A 21107-nucleotide genomic window follows, 5' to 3' on the forward strand; every position below is an offset into this window, starting at 1 on the left:
CATAAGTATTTTGGAGACTGAACTCACACCGGCGATACCAATGATTTGGGAGCCCCGATTCGATTCTAATATATTACTGAGCCATTATAACTTCAACTCAATGTAAATAATTTACAATGCCGTGATGTTTGCATGTGAGTTTGGTCGTATTAGCGCGTGTGGATTTTAGTCTTATATTAACACTTGTAAAATATTCATAAATAACTAATTATCGCATTTTGATTTTCCGGGCTAACAAAAGTCTGCAACCCAATTTTTTTCTTTAGCAATCTTCCAGCATATAAACTAATTTATTATTATTTATTAAAAATATAAGAACGTAGCACTTCATTGCCGCAAACTGTCAAGTTCTATCATGAATTTGACAAAATTGATAAAAAGAAAGTAAAATACTTGAATATTGGAGTAAGGAATGAACAAATACATTGCATTCTATACAACTTGTTCAAAGTTATATGGCCCAAGTCGGGTCGCTCTCAGAAGTAAGTAATTGTAAAGTAATTGCATTAATTTTTAAAAGTAATTGGTAATTGTAAATAATTACTTTCACTTAGTAGTAATTGTAATTGTAGTTAAACTACTTTTGAAGCAAAGTAATTGTAATTGTAATTAAATTACATTTTGAATGTAATTTACCCATGTATGCTTCGTACGCCTGCGACTCGTCTCGAGCGCGCTGTTTCTCGGAGAGCTCGCACCTGGGCCGGTAATGTCATGTTGCAATCCATAAGGTCTCTGTTTGGATGATGCTAGGCGATACTTGATGACTGAAATCCATCCGTCGGTGGCGGAGGGTCGGCAGAAACGACCTTCACAACAGGGATGCCACCGTATCGTTTTTTCAACCGTAGCAGACGATAAGACATGTGTTCCAAGATGCTTCAGGTGGTCCACTATTCTCGAAAATTCCAAATGACACTGCCTGCACGATCTTCAACGAGGTAAACTACAACGAAAGTACCTATTTTCCTTTCATACAGCAGCGTGGTAAAGTTTCATGTTCAAGGTCACAACTACAGATAGTGAATACCAGTTCATTCCACCGTGACCTCATGTGATCAATGTTGAGAGGGGCATCCTTATCGGACAGGGGCGTTGTGACGTTTTGATGGGATTTAGGGTGATATCGAATTTATTTAGAGGTCGAAGTCTTTTCGCACTCCTCGTCAGACGGACAGGATGTCAGGGAAGGGACCGCGGTCAGACCTTGATGAAACGTTTTCTTGAGCTCATTGAAGACTCCTCGCCGTCCGAAATCACTACCTTCAAGGCAAAGTGCCAAGCTTACGGGAAAGTAATTTCGGAATCAAAAACTTCCACTTCAAATTTCAAGCTTCATCTCAGTTCGCGTCTCAAACAAATCTGAAAAATGTATTGCAGTATCAGTATTTCTGTATTTGCATTTCTGCCCTTCCTAAAATGTATTACTGTATTCGTATTTGCAAATACGTTTTGTCTCTATTTAAATGTATTTCCGATACGTATCGCGATACATTTTCACAGATATATTATTTTAATGTATCCCAGTATTTGTATTTCCAAATACATTTTTGAGTATTTCTGCCCAACCCTGCGAAGGAGCGCCTCAGGCGGAGCTCCTTCAATTCCTGCGGTGCAACAAACATTTTTTTCCGATATTAATTGTTCACCCATGCGTGATCGTATGACGTCTTTGTCAACATTCTTCCACAATAGAAAGAGTGGAATCCTGTTGTAGCTCAATCCCTCTACTTCGTAGAAGGAACAATGCTAAAGCAGCAAATGGGGAGTGTCTCCACGTCATAGGTGGGCAAATTCCTAACGATTTCGCCTTCCTGCGTCGAGAGCCCGATGATGTTTATAAATCACGTTTTACAATAAACAATCCAGTTCTAAGAAGCCCTTGGTGTCGTCGTGTTCTCTCTCTCTCTCTCTCTCTCTGTCATTGAGGCGCTTAATGTTCTTTCTTCGTACTCCCATTTACGCCAATTCGGTGAGAGCAATCCGCGATCATGGTTTTTCGGTGTGGTATTGAATGCAGTACAAGATCAACACTCAAAGGTAAGCACATTTTTATGAGCGACTATTTAGCTTTATCTTAGCATGTTTTAAACATCTGTGATACCCTTGCCATCTGATGAACTAAAAAGGTACAAGCAATGTCATCGCAATTAATCGGCTTTGGTCATTACCTTATTCGTTTACTAAAAAACGCTCGTTTCATCAATCTGTAGAGACCTTTTGTAGCACACAACTCATGACAAGCCGGCTACCTCGGTAGAAATGATCAATATTTGTTCTGGAATGTTTTCTCAGTTAGAATAACACTTAGAAGAATGGATAGTTGGGCGAGTTGGTGGGAATTCATCTTGGGAAACAGCGCGAACAACAGACGTGGATGAAGAAGAAACACACGGGACGAGCGCTGACTATCAACTGACTATCAACTGAACGCTCTCCTTCATTTTGTGCTGGCACGATTTTGACAGCGCATTCCGGACACAAGACACAGCACTACCGTTTTTTATCAGCTTTGAATGGGTGGACCGGAAATGAACCGCTAAGTTTCTGCTCAATTTCCGGTCCGCCCATGCAATGCTGACAAAAAAACGGTATTGCTGTGTCTTGTGTCCGGAATGCGCTGTCAAAATCGTGCGAGCACAAAATGAAGGAGAGCGTTTTAGACCAAATAGCGAGGCTCCGAGAAGCAGGCTTTCCAGATCCGGTGATTCCCGCAGCCTGCGAAAAAGTAAAGAGTTTCAGGGTCAATGCAGCAACAAACTGTGCTGAGCGGGAAGGGAATAACAAAAAGAAGGTGGCGTCCATTCCTTACATTCACCGCGTTTCGCACGGGTTAAAGGGGATCGCAGCAAGATACGGTGTAAAGTTGTTTTTTCGGCGAAAAACAAGCTGAGACAGATATGCCCCGCCATAGAAAGGCGTCTTAGTAAGCGGAAAAATCCGAGTAGTCCTGGTTGCACTGTAAAGCATGGCACACAGTTCGTTTCACGCACCGTTGGAGCAGTGCAGGGATGGGCAGTATTTCAAATACAAGTATTTCAAATACGTATTTCAAATACTTTGTGTATTTTGCATTTGTATTAATTTACAAATTAGGTAATGTATTTGACGAGTGTATTTAAATACTAAAACGTGGGTATTTTAAATACAATTGTAATTAAATACAATTTTGTGGGCGAAAATACATCCCTCAAATTTATTGTCACGACTCATTTTGCTCATCCTAAGACGTGTCCAGAATAGGAAGAAAACTATGTTCTGCACCGAATGCAGTGTCTCTCAATCAAGAACAAGCGTTTAGTGACTACGTGATTACGGTGCTAGTCCAGGGCAAGAATAGTGACGAAATCGACGTTCACAGGCAGACTGGCTAAATAAGTGCCCGTGACAGCTTGTGATGCTTTCCAGCCTGATTTCCATCCATATTTTTGCATGGAACATTCTAAATGCGCGGGTCGTCCAGATTATCGTAACTGGTGCGAGTTGCAACAATAAAAAATTCTCTAGCTAGTGCTGCGCGTCTTGGTGGTCTCGGTTCTTTGTTGGTCTATACCAAAATATAATCGACAAAAAAAGCTGCTTGAAGCTCTGTACTTTTTTCACTTATTACGTCCAAGCTGATTACAGTTTTTTGTTATTATATTTTTATTGCCTTACTAGAGCCTCGCACATTAATTCCCGAGTGTGCGATGCAAAATTAAAATGAGATATCCAAAAACCCGTTTCAGGTGCCCTGAAGTCGCTGACGCAAATTTTGAGGAATGTATTTGGAAAAGTATTTGGAGGAGACCAAATACATTTGGTTGTATTTGTATCTTGTACTTAAAAGCTTTTTCGGAAATGTAACTAGATTTGTAATTAAATACATTTTTGACGAAGTATTTTGTATTTGTATTTCGATACATATTTGCATGTATTTTGCCCATCCCTGGAGCAGTGTATAGGATACCCTTTTCATGTAGGCGGGTGTATATTGGCCAAACGGGGCGCTGTTTGAACATACATTTAAGAGAGCCCCAGAGTTCGTTGAAGGGGTGTGCATACTCTCATCTTGCAATGCGTTGTCGCGATCGTAACTGTGAGTCGAGATTCAGTGACACTGAAGTTTTGTTCAGACACAGGGATCAAGTGTCTAGAGAAATAGTAGAAGCGTACCAAATAAAAAAGGGCGGCAACCTCGTGTGTCAGCCAACCGTCTTTGGCACTGCTGGACAGTGAGGTGGCGTTTTTGAATTTGGGATAGCAACACGTTCCATCACGCCCCTATGAAAGTGTCTCGTAATACGCAGACGAGGGGTGAACTGCAAAATATGAATGGTCGTTTTCATGTGTTTTCCTATTAAAATAATTCAGTTGATAGTCAGCGCTCGTCCCATGTGTTTCGTTTTTGTCCACGTCTGTTGTTCGCGCTGTGTCCCCAGATAAAATAACACTTCGTCTATAAATCTAAACGAATATTGTTTTTAATTTACACATTCAAAAATCATAAGGATTTCACAAGAAAATAGACAAAGAGGTCCAGTGTTTACAAACGCCGTATAGAAATATAGACGTCAGCATTAAAAGATGTTATTCTTTGGATCTTCTGCCAAAACAAGTTAATTATATCTAATACGCAATGATTCTATAACACTATTGAGAACGCACTGACATTACCGTTTTCTTCTAGTGATAATTCTTACAACTTTGTTCCTTGCTCTGCGTTGCGAAAATAACGCTGCTACGGAGCCAGACGATGTTCTAGGCGAGATAGATTTGCTTAACCTGACACAATATGAGGATGTAATGACCAAAGAAGATATGGAAGATGCTGAAACAGCGCTTTGCATTTACATCGCAGAAGAGGCTGAAGAGGCAAGTTTGCGTTGGCTTCTTTGATTTTGCACATCGTGAAATCGCTTGAGCACGGGAGGAAACCTTCATTACGATCCTAAAATAGAAAATATCTAAATTGAGATAAAACCTCGTACACCTTCATATTTTCATTATAGTGCTCGCAGCAAAATGGGTTTGTCCATAATTTCTCCGGATATAACCTGGTTATTTTGAATCAACTGTGATTATAAAAAATTTGAGCAGCCCGGATGTAATTAATATTTGTTGACTCAAAAAGTGGGGCAGAAACTAAAAAATTAAAGACGTTTACAACTCCCTGTAACGCCGAATTAGAGCGCGGCTCTTAAGGAGGAGGAGGGAAAGGTACTGAGAGGAGAAGGTTGAAAGTCCCCACACTACTAACATGGATGTGGACCGACGTGTGCTTAACGCAAGTCGCAGAAAATGCGCATCTTTGGTGAGAGCATCGCGTGTAAATTTGGCGGGAATTTAGCGGGACAATTTTTTCCCTAACTTTAGCTGGAATTTTTTTCCACTAGATTTAGCGGGGAAATTTTTTCCGCTAAATCAAACGGGGACATTTTTTCCGCCAAATTTAGCGGGGAAAGATTTTTCGCCAAAGTTATCGGGGAAATTTTTTTTCCGCTAAATTTAGCGGGAAAGTTTTTTTCGCTAGATTTAGCGGGGAAATTTTTTCCGATAAATTTAGCGGGGAATTCAGCGTCATCGTCACTATCACTGATGACGTCATCAGTGACGATGACGATTACGTCATCCTCGTCCTCATCGTTATCGCGCGGTTATGCCGACGGCGACGCCGCTCAAATCGGAAACGGGCGCCTAAGAGCTGCGCTCTAAAAATCTGCAACCGGTAATGATAAAAAAACTGCCAAATAAATACACTACAAATAATCAAAGGCCTCACTTTTTTTTTTTTCTTTTTTCAAGTTAAACCAACATAACTGCTGCTGTTGCATTGTCAGGCTTTAAGGTTTACCTCAGCCCTCGACTACCCTATCTACGCTAATCAAAAAGGTTCCAGAAGCCGGAACTAATCATGATAAAACAAACTACACCGTCTTGACGCAACAAAAATAACCGTTTGATCAGACGTTTCCTATATCAGTAAGACATTATCAGTGATGTGAATGTTGCGGAAATGAGAAGACACGACAATCAGTAGTGATATATAAGGAGGTCAGCTGGGAGACTCGTCGACGGGCGACGAGCCTCCCAGCTGTAGATGAACAATTTAGCCAGTGCAGTACAACCGCTAGCCTGGGGTCTTTAACGTACATCACGCATTAGTGATACACGACCGCACGCCGGTACGATGCTCATCCAGATCGAACCGGGCGGGGGTGGCGATTGAGCCCAGAATCCCTGAGTTCTGCAGCGCGAGCTTTCGCTCCACATGCTCCGAGCTGGTGTGCGCTAGCCCACTCGGTCACTGATCCCCCTGAATTACTTTGGATGCACCACGACTCTGTATCTTTGTGGGACTCACCTCCGTTCATGCATCGAAATTGACGGATTCTCGACATAAAAATTGTTACCCGTCGTCCTAAAACTATCAACAAGTTCAGTCTGACTTTGTGATTGTGTGACTTTGGCCACGTCTTGCTTGTCCCCTCTGAGAAGAATAATACAATTTCGGTCGAACTCCCTGATACACGACAAGTCAAAGATTTTTTTTATTTTTTTTATTTGTTTATTTTCTTGTATAATGCCCCCTGGACCTTAAAGGAATTATAAATGATGATGATGATATAATTCAATTTGTAGACAACCCAACGCTGGAACTCCGACGGATTCTGTCTTTCGGTCTGGCTAACCAGCGGACAGCGGGGGTTTAAACTAGTTTATGTAACTCCCATCATATGTTTAAATTCAGGAGGAAAGCTCGCTACATTTGTGTGCTCTGGAAAAAAGCTCGCCAGATGTTTTTGAGAAACCCGCAGAAAAGCTCACTTGGAATTACATTTTTATGCAGGGTCGTCATAATCGTTCTTTTTTTTTTTTTTAATGTAACGAAATCTACATGTGTCTCTGATGAAGGCGGCGCACATTTCAAAGCAGTGTGCTCCGCTGCGACCCTTGTGCCGCTTTCATGTCGACCGTTTTCGCCTGGCTATTTATTCTGACGTTGCCGAGATGCGGGAAATATCAGCCTTCTTTATATGCTTATTTAGCAAGGGTTTCGAATTGAACGCGTACTTTTTAAATAGGTTGTGAAATGTTAAGTCTTGACAATGCGAAGGGGGGGGGGGGGGGGGGGGGGGTATATGGCAGCCGAACATACTTCAATTGAACCAACATGTCTCAGTTCACTAAAAGCTCGGTTCATAGATTTGCAGGTTAGCTTTTCTCTTCATCGGCAAAAAGGTCGGTGAGCTTTTTTTCGCATCTGACGGTTTGGCGGTAAGATTTTCTCCTGTGAGTTTATCTCGTTTGAGCTTTTCGCCGGTTAGCTACTTTTCGCCGCCCCTATATTAGCCTTCTACAGAGAGTGGTTATTATGTAACTCATAAGCTAGTTATAAATCACAACATAAGTGTTTTGCTATCCAATTTGAGGTAGTGCAAGAATTATTACATTCCCGGCTTAAGCTATGTTCCCTTCCCGAAGTCTACGTTGTATACCAGGGGCGGCCAAGCTCACCCTGCCTAAGAGCCACAAACAAAACCACGAAACTTCCAAGAGTCGCAGGGGGGCGGGGGGCAACCTTTTGTTTAGAAAAATAAACGAAACTCGAACTTCTTTCAATCTGTCCGACTCAAAAGCAGTCCATTTGTACGTAAGACTACCAAACCGCAACCTGCCTTTCGATTTAAAACAGGTTCCATTCCTTTTTTTTTGGGAAAGTCCTCGTGTGACTGGAAGGGTGGGGGGTGGGGGGGGGGGGGGGGGGGGGGCATAGGGGAGGAAGCCGCGAGCCGCACTTTAACACGCGAAGAGCCGCAGCTCGGCCATTCCTGTTGTATACAATGGCCGAGACTCTTGATCCACACATAACACGTGGCGGGCCATTTAATGTGACCAAGGGGTCTAGCTTATTAACCAGAAAAACAAAATAGCAAATACTTATGACTGAAAAGGGGTATGCACTTGGGCTAGTTGGTGATTCATAGTTTAGAGGATAATCTGGCAGCACACTGCAGCAGATGTGGGCGTGTCTCGCTGTTTTACGACACCATTATCTCAGCAAGAAACCAAAATAAAACTACAAGGGAGATATTGAAGCGTTCGTCATAACGAAGTACGTTTAAGGCACGTGTGTCGTGGCGCTATCGATAGCCTGTGTCCTCTGTGTCGCGCAAAAAAACCTCTATACTGCATCGATAGCCTTGTTTGACTCTCAGGTGGCGTTTTTAAAATCGAAAAGTAAATGGTAGAAAGATAAACACTTATGTGATGATGTTGCAGTTATTTCATCACATGTCTTGATTTCACGGTGTGTGTGTGTATATATATATATATATATATATATATATATACACTTCAGTTGCAAGTAGAGCTCTGGGGTGTTGGTCTCTTTCGCTTGTCCGCTGTTTTACAGTGACGCTGTTTATGGCTAGGGTTCCGTAAATTTTTCGTGTGTATGACCAAAATATCCACGCTCGCACCGCCGCACGCGCCGCACGCGCACGTCTTCCCCGTAGAAAAAAGTGTGGAAGTAAATAACCAAAACAAATCGTTGACGAACGCGCGTGCAAGATGCCATATGTTTTAGGCTTATCCTTTAGAGCAGTTACTGCTGCAAACGCCGGAACGTGCGTCGCGTGGAACAGCATTCCCTGCATTCTCCTTGATGCTTGGGTAATTTAGCCAATACGGTCTATTCATCAGATTAGTTATCAATAAGCACCATTTTCAAGATCAGTAAACTCTCAGGCAGATAATAAAGGATTCTCAAAGATCTGCCGCTTGGCAACCCGCGTCGGCCATGTCTACGCTCTCACCACCCTCTCTTTGTCGTCGTTCCAAGCCGAGTTTCCTTCCGCTCTCCCGCGGTGGCTGTCTCGTTGCGCGTGTCTACTTTCCGCCGGGTGGGGGTCCCGTCGCGCGTGTCTAAACCCCTCCGGCTCTTCGGGGTGGGTCTGTGTCGTGCACTAAACAGATTTGCTGGTTATTCACCTTCCCAGAGTGGAAGGGCTCATGAATGTTTTAGCGCTTTTACCCTCTAAACCTTGCGACTGACTATACTATGCGCAAGTTGAAATTTAGTGTGTGCATTTTAGTGTACTGTGGTCATTTGCTGAATTCGCTTGCAGGAGAGGAGTGGGCGCTCCTTTGCGTAACGAACAGAGAGGCGCAAGCGCCGTGGTCGCTTTCTAAATGGGGCAAATAATTGTTTCATTTATTTATTTATTTATTTATTTATTCATGATACCTTGAAGGTCCATTACTGGACATTACACAAGAGGGGGGGGGGGGGTTTGGTCAGGTTACAGTATAGTCAACACTTAAAAGAAAAAGAAAAAAAAAAAAGAACAGTACCAACAGGATAGTAATATCACAACTGAAACAACACTTTAACAAAATTATGCATTATACAAATTGTAGGGTCCAAGCACATATAACACTTCATTATGTGGGCAAGAACATCACTGTAATCTAAAACTAAATAGTAGTTAAAAAATCTAAGACAGCTACTCGGAATGCTGTAGGGTCGGAAAGTGCGGTTATGTGATCGGGAAGAGAATTCCAGTGCATGATTGCGCGTGGTAATGAGGAGTTATTAAAGGCAGATGTATGACCGAAAATGCGCTTATAACTTCGGCTGTTAGTTAAACGACGAGATGTTCGGTTAGGAGGCTCAAGCAGGGGGGCGATAACGTTAGGGTTAGAATAGCGTGATTCATGAATGATGCATAAAAGGGCAGCGGTGCGACGTATTTCAAGTGGTTGTAAGAGTATAGAGTTTTTAAGAAGGGAGACACTTGCTTGGCGAGAGTAGGTTGATGTTATAAAACGTACTGGGTGTCCCTGCTAGCTTGCATCAAACTATATATATATATATATATCGCGGACTTTTTTTTAGGCAATAAAAAGAAGCGCGCAGAGCGTATCATGGAGGACCTTAATTGGGCGTTTCTCAATGCGCTCCAGAACTTTGCAATTCACACCTCTGCTCTTAACGAATAAGTAAAGGATAGCTAATTAGCCTTAGTTACGTAATTAATTGGGCGAGCTGAAAAAAATAATTGTTCAATTTCCGAAAACGCTTTCCAACTTACAATTGGTCTCACTCTCGCAGAGCGTTCCGTTTATTTGTAAAGTTTGGTGAAAGTTATCTGTAAACAACAAAGTGTATCGATGTTCTTGTCGTAATGATAAATATATACCCTTGTCAGACGGGAAAGTACATGTCATTTTGATTGAATGTCATTCACCACTCGGCGATTCAGCTCGTGATCCTGGTTCTGCCCGTGGCGGCTGCACGCCCAGCGTGGCGTATTAAACACGCGGATTGGTCGAGTTGCAATGTCATTTTGCTCAAATGTCATTTAACGTGCCCGTCTGACAGAGGTATTAGTCGCTTTTTTTCTATAATTTCGCCAGTACTAATTGGCAGACTAGAAACAACAAGATTGGCTGGTAAGTTTTCCTTTTTGGTCACTTTCTGGCTAACTTCTTTAAGACTATAACAACATCTCAGTCAAACGGCGACTAGTGAAAGCAGGTTTCTGGAATTTTATATACTTGTGTATGTTACCCTATTTAAAGACTCCTGATTTCAATATCTATATTCGTAAATGTCTTAAAGTGGTGCTTCTAACGTAAATAAAGAAATAGTTATGTTTTATTGTGATTTCTACCTTCACATGTTGTCTTTATGAAATAAAAACGTTGGCATTTTACGCGTGCACGGTACTACTAGAGAAGCGTAAACTCGATGCCTTTGTAATTGTTATAATCTCGGGTTTTAATTACATTATAACGCATTTTTCGCAAGACACAAAACAGATATAGAAGTTAAATAATGTAGTTAAGAGTGCAAGATTTTTCATTTGAACTAACACAATACACTTCTGATTACTAGATTGTTGGGGAATTCAAGGAGCTCGGACCAGCCGCATCAGTTCTCCTCGAAAAAATACTAAACGAGACTGCCACCCGGTTTGCACGTGCAACCTCCACATCGAAGCTTCAAGCCGGGCTTCTTTTTCTTCGGGTAAGAACTTTTGGAGCCTAATTTTCTAGCTATAAGAGATGTCCTCAATATTGTTTGGCCACCCAAACTTGTAAGGAAAGGTTGTGAGTTCACTTTACGTCAGGACACGGATACGGACAATCACGGCGAACAGACGAATTCCATGACGAATGACGGAGTTCAGAATAAGATTCGATCTGAAACATGCCATTGGCACAGGGACAAGGCGCAAGTGAAACGACGCAAAAAGCGCCCGTGTGGAGGCGAACCGCTTGGGTCTATAGGATGTACAGAGTGTCCCAAGAAATAATTTACATTATTGCTTTTTACCGGAAAAATAAACTACGCTTCGCTGAACCCTTGTTCCCCGTCCAAATGTAGCCCTCGCGGTCCAAACCAGATGCCAAAGTTTCAGCACTAATCGTTATTGTATTCAAAAGTTGTGTGATTTTTTTAAAATTTCAGTGGGAAAATAGGACACAATTTCGCTTGTTTTCTGTAACTGGCGCCATAGGGCTTCATGTTTTCGAGAGCTGTGTCGGCCTCCATTTTTTTATTGGAAATTTCAGAATATAACACAAGTTAAAATAACGGTTAGTACTGAAACTTTGTCATCCTGCATTACGGAATGATGTTTGTGTAATCACTTTGTTAATTTATGAAACAACTTGTTTGGTCTCTCATTTATAACCAGGGTATCGGAACAAAACGAAAACGAAAAACGAAAAACGAAAAAAACGATATTTTTTGGCGGAACGGAAACGTAATCGAAACGTTATTTATTATTTTGTTCCGGAGTGAAACCGAAAAATTTTCTTTTCGGTTTTCGGTTCAAGGGAAAATATCAGGTATTTCACTAATTCGTTTCACGCAGCGAAGAGACTGCCGTTAGTTTGTACCATAATTAAAGAGAAGACAAGCAAGCCATCGCCCCCCCGTCTAAACTCCGGGCGAACAAGCATAGCAAAAACAAAGACAAAAAATACAACGAGAAACAAAAAACATGACTCAAGGCGCCATTGCTTCCCACCAATGAGAGCGCGGTGGCGCGACGCCTCCACACGCTCGCAATGCTCTCCTTGGCACTTGCGCCCTCTCCCTCCATGCTTTCTTCGGACGACACAGACAGACAACAGATCACGGCAAGCGCGGGAAGTTTGTGACCCGGCGTTGTAGAAGTCCATCTTTTGTTTTTCTACGGATACGGCAGTCTGAGACTCTGTTGCAAAAGTGTACTTCTTCATCCCTATGGGCCTTCAGGGCCTTCTCGGCGCTGAAATTTATTTTATCGGACCAGAGGTCCTGCCTTTCACCGGGCACACTTGATGACGTGCTGCTTCTGAGATCATGCTCGGTGCCTTGATCATTATCTCATTCTCAAGGCAATAAACATGATCTCAGAAGCAATGTCGTTTCCGCAGATTCCTTTGGAGCGCCTGAATTATCTATTTTTGTGTAAAAATAAACGTTACGTTCCTTTTAATTTTTGTTGCGATTTTTTTTATAGAAAGAAACCGTTACGAACCGTTACGGAGCATTATTTTTTCGTTCCGGAGCGGAAACGGAACGGAAATTTTTCGTATGGAACGAAAATAAAAACGGAACGAAAAACATTTCGTTCCAACACCCTGTTTATAACTAACACTAGTTTTGCGCTAAAGACCCAGAGAAAATTTTGAGCTTCACCTTTGACGGTGTTATATTTTTTTTTCCCCTGTAATTACCTATATTTTATTCGTATATTTATCTTCTTGTCGGATCGATGGTTAGCCATGATGCGCAACACCTTGATCCACTCAACTATATCGTTCTTTTATTGCTATTTCTTGTTCAGTATTAGAAATAAATTTTTTGTTCATGGCGCACGCTCGGCTTATCGATTCTACCAATACTCTCCTTTACACCCGCCGGCATTATGAAGGTGAACACCTTACCTGGTTTCTTGCCTGTTTTAGAGCTCCCTAAATCTATATTAACTCTCAACGTCTCAAAGGGTGCGTGGCTTCGGGTCTAAGCTTTGCGTTTTAGCCCTTTTCTGGAACAGAGCTTGTTCCAAAACTTGCAGAAGCGTCAAAAAAAAAAAAAAATAATAGGGCTGTTCACCTTCATATCGCTCACGGGTGTACATGGATTCGCTCTAGTCCGTCCCAGTCTCGTTCCCAATAGACCATATGCGAGATTGTTGGAACGTCTGGCAACACTCCGTGCGCTGAAATCTAAGTTGCATCGAGATTCCTCTGCTGTTTGTCAAGTTCCTCGCGTTGTCGGTAACGCGAGGCCCACTGCTCACCGTCGTTGATCCCCACCCGCAACTGCGAGCTAAGGGTTAGTATCGTTTTACGCTCTTCTTGAGCACCGTATGTACGCGTCGTCCCACCGGTAACTGGATTCTCGCCGCAACCAACTTGGTGGACGTACGCTTCAGCTCGAAATTTGACTTTGAGAGCCGGCAAAGACACTGGCGCGGGTGCCAGGTTTTCGAAAGTTCTTTCTCTGAGTGAGTGCTTGTGCGAGCGAGGGATTCTTCGGAACTACGCTTCCGCTCTATGGTCTCTGCCAGCGCCGAAGCCAACTGGTGAGACGGAGCATGTGCTTCGACGCTCCACTAAATGTCGCTGTGCCTTTCGCATCTGGTATACTGCTGAGCGCGCCTTGTGCGCACAACGCGAAATTTTCCAAACTCCAGATGGTGTTTCAATTCAAAAGTTTCAAACGCCACGATATCGCGCCGCTGTGAGCCATCGTTCCTATGCATTGAACGCTGCCGCTGCATGCGTCATAATGGTCTCATGTCGTTGTCACCTCATTTTCATTCGAAACAAAAGCTCTGCTTTTTTTAACATGTTCCCAAACTTTGCAGTATTATTGCAAACGTGTTAGCTGTCCCATGGAGCGCGCCGACGTCATCAGCCTCGCCAAACGGCAGATAAATTCGTGAAGCCGTGATCTGAGGCATCTCGGGTATGAAGCCACGCAAAAAGCCACGCGAAACGGCAAATAAATGAAGCCGAAGGAGGCCGGCGCGCATCAGTTTCAATCAGTGCCACCCCATGGCGCTGCGTGCCCGCGCGCCGGAAAAAAGAATCGGCTGGCGCGCTCGGGCGGCGGCACGGCCGCCCGTGCGCGCCAGCCGATTCCGCGCTGCCGACAGAGCGGCGGCACGGCCGATGTCAGCGAGGCACGGCAACTTCACGAGGACGCGCGCAAGAACGACATTCATGCTTTCGCATTCACAACTTACAAGGACTGCTTAGGTGTACCTCGAGCCCCTTTTCTTTTTTTTTCTTTTTTTTTTCATTGCGTTTGGTCTTTAGTTTTGATTCTCAGCTCTTTCTTACCTTAATCACCCGTATGACGATCCCGCTACTATGCTGCAAGCGCGAACTCTTTGCTCCTCGACTGCACTAGCTATCTATCGCTCAGCACGAGCATTTGCCAAAAGTAAAGCTATGAGCTCCGGCTTCTAGTTACCAAAAAATACAGTTAAGACTTCTTTTTTTTTTAACATTTCTGCTATAAAATATTTTATAAAAACAAACACCGTCGTATGAATTTGTTTTCCTCCAGACACGTTGAGCTTAGCTTATTCTCGAGTAGACTTAGTGAAGGGGCAAGACAGTGCTTCTTCTTCTGCTCTACAGAAAAAATTAAGCACGTGCTCCGAGTTGTCCTTTTTCCTTTTGGAATCACATCAGGTAGTGACTGAAAGAGAAAGAAACCAGATAGAGCTAAAGATGTCTCTGGAAAAACTGCGTGTTTACAAAAAGCAAATAGCGAGGGGCACCTTCTCTTTGGGAAATCTCTGCAGTGAATCACAGAGGCTCGACTTCCTTGCAACGCAAAACAAGACTGCTGTTTGTTTGTTTGCTTGTTTGTTTGTTTGTTTGTTTGTTTTTGCTTTACACTTTTTAACAAGAACGGTGGGGAGAGGAGGGGCCCTCCGCCTTCGTTGGCCCTCGGCCATTTTCGGGTGAATCATCTGGCGCCCATGCGGAACGAGCTTGAGACCCTTGAGCTAGTTCATAGTGCCTCACTCGTGTTTCAATTACGTTATCTGAAAGTTTTGTTTTATAGATAAACCACGCCGCCCGTCGACCGGTTTCTCATGTTGCAGTATTGGTCACCATGTCTGTTTAACGTGGCTCACAACCAGCGAAAGGAGCAAACATTTTATTACGTTAAACCAGAACTTTATGTTTCATTGTCTTGTTCTTATGAGGCTGACAGTAACTGCTAACTTATTTTAGTAAGATAAAGTACAAGCAGCAAAAATATTCGCAATTAAACATATTCGTTAGAGGAGCTTAAAACAAAAATATATGTTGACTCTGATATGTCTCCTATTTTACAGGTGTCTCAGGGTCTATTCGGAGGTTCTGATAGCGAGTGTTATGACACAGTCGGATGCTTTACAAGAGGCGATGATCTGACTCTTCCCAGCGGCTTCCCAAGCTCCCCCGAGAGTGTCGGAACAAAATTCAACCTTGATTCTATGCAACACAAACAAGAAGCAGTTGAAATTTCTGTATCTTCGTCTAAAGAAACCTTAAACAGGTACTTCAGTACCAAGAAGGACCTGGTGTTTATAGTTCACGGTTTCGGACAAGGGGAACACAGCGCGATGCCCATTGATATCAAGAGCGCAGTTTTTGGAAAGGTAGGTATTTAGGACAATATTGTGCTCCCGTGGCTTATATATAGACTAACCATGTCGTCTCTGAATGCAAGTATACGGTTAGCCGCGGGACGAGCCATTGGGCGACTACTGTCGTTCAATGACTTGGTGGTTTCACCTAGTTTTTTTTTTTTTTTTCTGAAACTTTTAAGTGCGTACACAGATGACCAACTGAAGGCTATGCAAAGATAAATGAACTTTTACCTGAAATCAAACTCCACTCGCGCCCCCTAGGTGACCCGTGGACGCTGAAAAAAAAACACCTGGTTTGGGTTTCAGTCACGGCGCTCCGCAGCCAAGACTAATGAAGCATTCTCCAAACTGAGCTAACCGCGCGCTCGCGGACAGTAGAGTAAACAGATGCTAACCGTTGCCACCAGTCGACACCTGGGGTATTTTGGGGGACTTCCCTTAGAAATCGTGATGTCTAATCATTAATGTATGATCCCACCCTTACCGTGCCTAAGATGAAGACTGGGCAACAGTTAACATCCGTTTTCCCTACTTACTGCTAGCTACTGGTTAGCTCAGTCTGTGGAGCACTCCAATAGTTTCGGGAGAGGGGCCAGCTAGGGTCAAATCGCGGACCGGGCAGGTTTTTTTCAGCGGCAAACTGTGCCCTATATGTCCAGGCAGTGTTGTAGGCGTTACAGAAAAAAGTAACGAAGTTCGTTACTCCTTGCTCGTAAAATGAAGGAACACGTTGCCGAACTACGTTTTCTCAAAATATAAGAAACGCGGTACAGTGACCGTTACCGATAAAAAGTAAGGCACGTTTCTTTTGCGTTCGTTTCGTTTATAAATTGACGGTAACACCGTTTTTTTTTTCAACATTGTTTTTTGGCATTGTAATAAATAACGTGTGCGTATCTTCTTTTTTTTTTTAAGTGGGATTTTTTTTTTTTTTTTTTTTTTTTTTTTTTTGCGCAAGGCAAAAGGCAGGCACAGTCTGGAAGGCATGGGGAATGAACGCAATATTTAATGACTTGGCGCCTCAAAAATATTAAAAACAAGACAGTGATGTGCAGCGTGGGTGGCCCATACAAATGGCACGTCGTACCTCGTTTAAGTTCCATGCCAGACGCAGCCGACCCTACAAGTTAATGGGACCAATCAGGCAGAGTCAAAAGCGCAAGTCACTGGGCTTTTTTGTTTATGATTGGTTCAGCGATGATACAATACGTAAAGAAACACGGCAAGCCCCATGAGGATGTTCTTTTGACACTGTATGATCGGTTCCATCAGACTGTAGCATCGGCTGCATCCGGACATAAGGTAAAACGAAATATAGAAACACGAACAAAATTTAAGTGTACGTTTCTTGTAAGGATTTGGCAAAAAAATATGTAACGAGTAACGTAACTACGTTACCCGTTACATGAATTAAGTAACGAGTACGTTATTACGTTACTGAAGAGAGTAACGCGTTACCTGTAATGCCGTTACATGTCACGCGTTATTGCCAACCCTGATCCCAGGGCAGTGAACAGGAGGCGCCTCGGTCGATTGCTAGTCAGCGCGGCTGGTGGCCAAAAAGGGCAACTTTTGGAAGGTAGCGTCACCGAGCGATTGGACACGAGCGCTGCGTCACAGTTTGGAACGCCGCTCGGAGATTTGAGCTCGAGATGATCGGGGCCGCGAGTCGTCTCTGAGTTGCAAAAATGCCCCATAAGATGGCGCCTCTTGTTAAATCAAACTTTATTGCCCGGCGGGTAGAGGGCGCGAGTTGTGGTCTTTTTCAGGTTGAAATTAATTTATCTCCACATAAATCTTCTGCAGCTTGTGGACATTCCACTAAAGGATATTTCACCTAAGCTGAAGGGTAGCATACGCATCTGCGTGTGAGTGTGACTGGGTGTATTTCAACATCTAGCGGCCACTTATACGATGAGAAAACCAGTACACCGGCACCACCTATTAGGAAACCCTGGAACACTTGCGTCTTTCTTTAATACATGAGTCTATACTAAAGGTTTTGCAGTATTTTGCGAGATGAAGTCTACGCACTATCTATGAGAAATGATCGGATGTGGCATTGTCAAAATTATTTTCGCCCCATGGCCCAAAATATATTCGTAAAAAATGTAGAAATATGCGCGAATCGGAAGTGTTCCAGGACTACCCGATCGATGGCGCAAGTGTGTTCTCTGGTCTCAAGAGCCAGAATATTCCCAGTCACCCCAGTACCGCCATCGATTGACCGTGCCACTAGCGCGCTCATTGGTAGCCGATGACGCATTGCCATTTCTGGCTCATGGCCAATCCTACGTGCAATTGCGCTCGTTTGTATTGGCCTGCAGAATGTCCATCGAAAATTGTTTTGTTTTTTACTGCATTAGTAAACTACGCATTGCCGAAGGCTCATTCTCCGCTCAAAATTTGGCCCTAGAGGTTCGTCCATGGCGTCGAAGTTTCAGGACTAACCACATTATGTAAATTTTAATTTTATCATTTGTTGCTTGTCTGCAAGCATGCATGCAGTGCACTCTCGACAGTGTGTATGTGTTCTGGCTTACATCCTTCGTGAACGTAGAGAATATCTAAAAGCAGCCGTGAAGCGCTGTATTGAGTATGTCACGCTAGCGCTCGATCCTGCGATTACGCCGACATCCATGCCAACTTCAGTTTGCGCGAGTTTCCCAAATTAAATTTTTAGTTTCCTCAGTTATTCCTGCCTTTTCACCAGTCATTTCTGACAATATAGCGCATTTATTCGAGTACTTGACGCGCTGTTTATGAACAAACCTGCGCGCCCACTTTCCGGTGGAGCACACGAATGCATTGTTTTCTAGTTTCCGTATTCTCTAAGCTTATTATGTAAAACGCGACCATTAAATATGTGTGCGCCCTGTTTGAAAATAAAAGCACGGTGTAGTCTCAAGATCCTATTAGGTGAAATCTTGGCAGATCACTTCTTTTGTCCTCGAGGGTCAAACAAAACCTTATATATTACTATACACCATATTACTAAAACGTATGTAACAGATAACATTATATATTCCACAAATATTCGTGAATCTTGTTTTCTGCTGAGCATTTGGAGATCTAAGCACTGCTATCTACGAAAGATGCTTAGAAAAAAGTACCCCCAAAAATTAAAAAAAAAAAAATGTGAACCTCAAAATGATGCCTGCAATCTAACACTGAGAATGATGTCCCACGTGCTCATATCATTCTCGGTGTCCTATCCTAGATATTTTTAATAACTGTAATCTCCCGTAAATTGCAGTCATTGACCCTACAAATGCTCTGAGGGAAAGTGGACAGATCGACATTATTTTAGATTGTGTACCACAAGAATGCTAAGTTCCGTCTGTATCACCTCCTACAAGCGGCTAGAGTTATCTGTCATAAATTTTGCGCCCCGAAGCAGCAGTGTCCTGCTCTTGTCCAGTACGCCTCAATTAACGAGGGAGTTGAATGACCGATTTCCGTTACATTTAGGCTTATTGCAACGCGGCTTAGGGACAGCATCACCCCACCTAGTCAGACTAGAAACAACTCTGCTTAAATAAAATTTAAAAAAAAAGCTTTTTCGAGCATTGGTTTTATACTTCATCTTGACATTTTGACTATGTAAGTCAAGACAGAACTGTAAATGTTTTAGTTGAATTTTTTTTTTTACAGATAAATTGCAACATCGTCATTGTACTGTGGACCAAAGGTGCAAAGAAACCGTTGTACAATATCGCTGCAGCAAACACGGCCCTTGTTGGAAGGCAGATTGCATTGCTTCTTGAGAAGCTAACTGGAGAATTTCCAGAGACTGTTTTAAGTTCAGAAGTTCACTTGATTGGCTTCAGTCTTGGTGCTCATGTCGCCGGTTTTTCTGGGAGGACTTTTACGTTAAACACAAATCAAACTATAGGAAGAATAACTGGTAAGTATATTTTATGTTGATACAGTTATGCCAGAAGTTCATGCAGATGTAAAAGTGGTCATATTTATTTTTAACGAAGAGAACCTGCCGCGCCAAAGTGTTATTGCAGAAACAGCGTGAAATATTAATAAAAAAAGTACACGTTTGTGAAATGTGAACATGAAACAAAATTAAAGGCCGTCAATTAAACATAAAATGGAGTTAAAAACAAGCAACTTAAAAATCTGAATCTCTTCTTCAAACAAGCGATCCCACGTGAAAACTTGCTAATGCATGCCACTCGGTGGTTGTGCAAGAAAAAAAAATAACAGTTCTTGTAATGGGGTACACATTTGTTTTCATTTAATTGAATAATACACGTGAGTTTACACATTTCTTGGTGGCTTCCAAAGGCGATTTCCGTTCATCCGCGGGGGGGGGGGGGGGTGCTAAAGATAGCATACAGAAACTTCAAGCGCTTGTTTTTTCGCCCTCAAATTAGGGGCGCCCCTCCGATTATGTTTTCAATATCTTTCGCACTGATATTTCTAGTCTAATTTTTTTTTATGTAAGTCTTCTGTTTTTACAGTTTATCATTAAGTACTATTCGTGCGGCGCCTGTCCGTGTCGTACGTGCGTCTTTTTTCGTCCTGTTTGTTCGCGCCTTTTAACCTTTTAATCGATATCAACCAACTAGCCCCAACCAAAGTTTTATTGCCACAAAACACAGGTGTAATTAAATCTTCGTTCTCAGTAAGCAGCAAGAGGCTCCATTTTTCAGGATGACTACGCAGGTTATAAATAAGAAAGTTTAATGTACGACTAGCTTTTGTAATGGTTTATCTTACATAAACCATTAAACAAAAAGTGCTGGACAAAGTAATTCCTAAATGGTTACATTGGCGCCTTGATTAAATTTCTTATCTTCAATAAGATAACACGTTGAGATAGCATTATGTTTTGCACTAAAAGTAACGTCATGTTGGCAAGCTTATTAGCATTAAGCCCAAGTTCCCAACACTTACACCACTCAGATTCAATTATTTTAAAATGGCGGCATTAATAACACTGCTCACACTGCTCTGCTACACAAATATACATGCATCTGCATTTACCTTCTAGGCCCTTGGAACATATATATATATATATATATATATATATATATATATATATAAACGAATAATAAGAATAGTATATGACACACACATTAGAAGTGTGTGTGTGGGGGGGGGGGGGGGGGGAGGGGGTTCTTCTGGTATAAAACGTTACTGCGCCGCCTTATATTTGTCTAAGCAAACTGTAAGGAGGCCAATCAAATACTTATTATTTTGACCCAAAGTAGTTTATGGCAAGGCAAAATAAATTGATTTATTAAGATCGATAGAACTCTCATATTCTGTCTCAAGTAATCCGGAACGGCTCACCTTCTGATTCGTCACGTATTTCCTTGTCCCAATTCATAGAGAATTAAAATATATTATATTAACCTACACGAATAGAACCTTGGTATTTGGATTTGTTTCGGTAATTCAGTTTGCACAGGCGCAAAAGATACATAATTATGCCAAGGCATGTCTTTT

General features: G+C 42.5%; 1 protein-coding gene across 1 annotated transcript; it reads left to right on the forward strand.

The window, feature by feature from the left end:
• Positions 1 to 1991: 1991 nt before the first annotated feature.
• LOC115327195 (pancreatic triacylglycerol lipase-like) lies at positions 1992 to 19568 on the forward strand. Its single transcript, XM_042292637.1, has 5 exons — positions 1992 to 2040; positions 4670 to 4854; positions 10883 to 11014; positions 15345 to 15650; positions 19296 to 19568. Exons 1-5 carry the CDS (start codon positions 1992 to 1994, stop codon positions 19566 to 19568), a joined length of 945 nt encoding a protein of 314 aa, XP_042148571.1.
• The last annotated feature ends 1539 nt before the right edge of the window (positions 19569 to 21107 follow it).

This window comes from Ixodes scapularis, unplaced genomic scaffold (genome assembly GCF_016920785.2).
Source record: "Ixodes scapularis isolate PalLabHiFi unplaced genomic scaffold, ASM1692078v2 PGA_scaffold3__209_contigs__length_174095766, whole genome shotgun sequence".
NCBI classification, from domain to species: Eukaryota; Metazoa; Arthropoda; class Arachnida; order Ixodida; family Ixodidae; genus Ixodes; species Ixodes scapularis.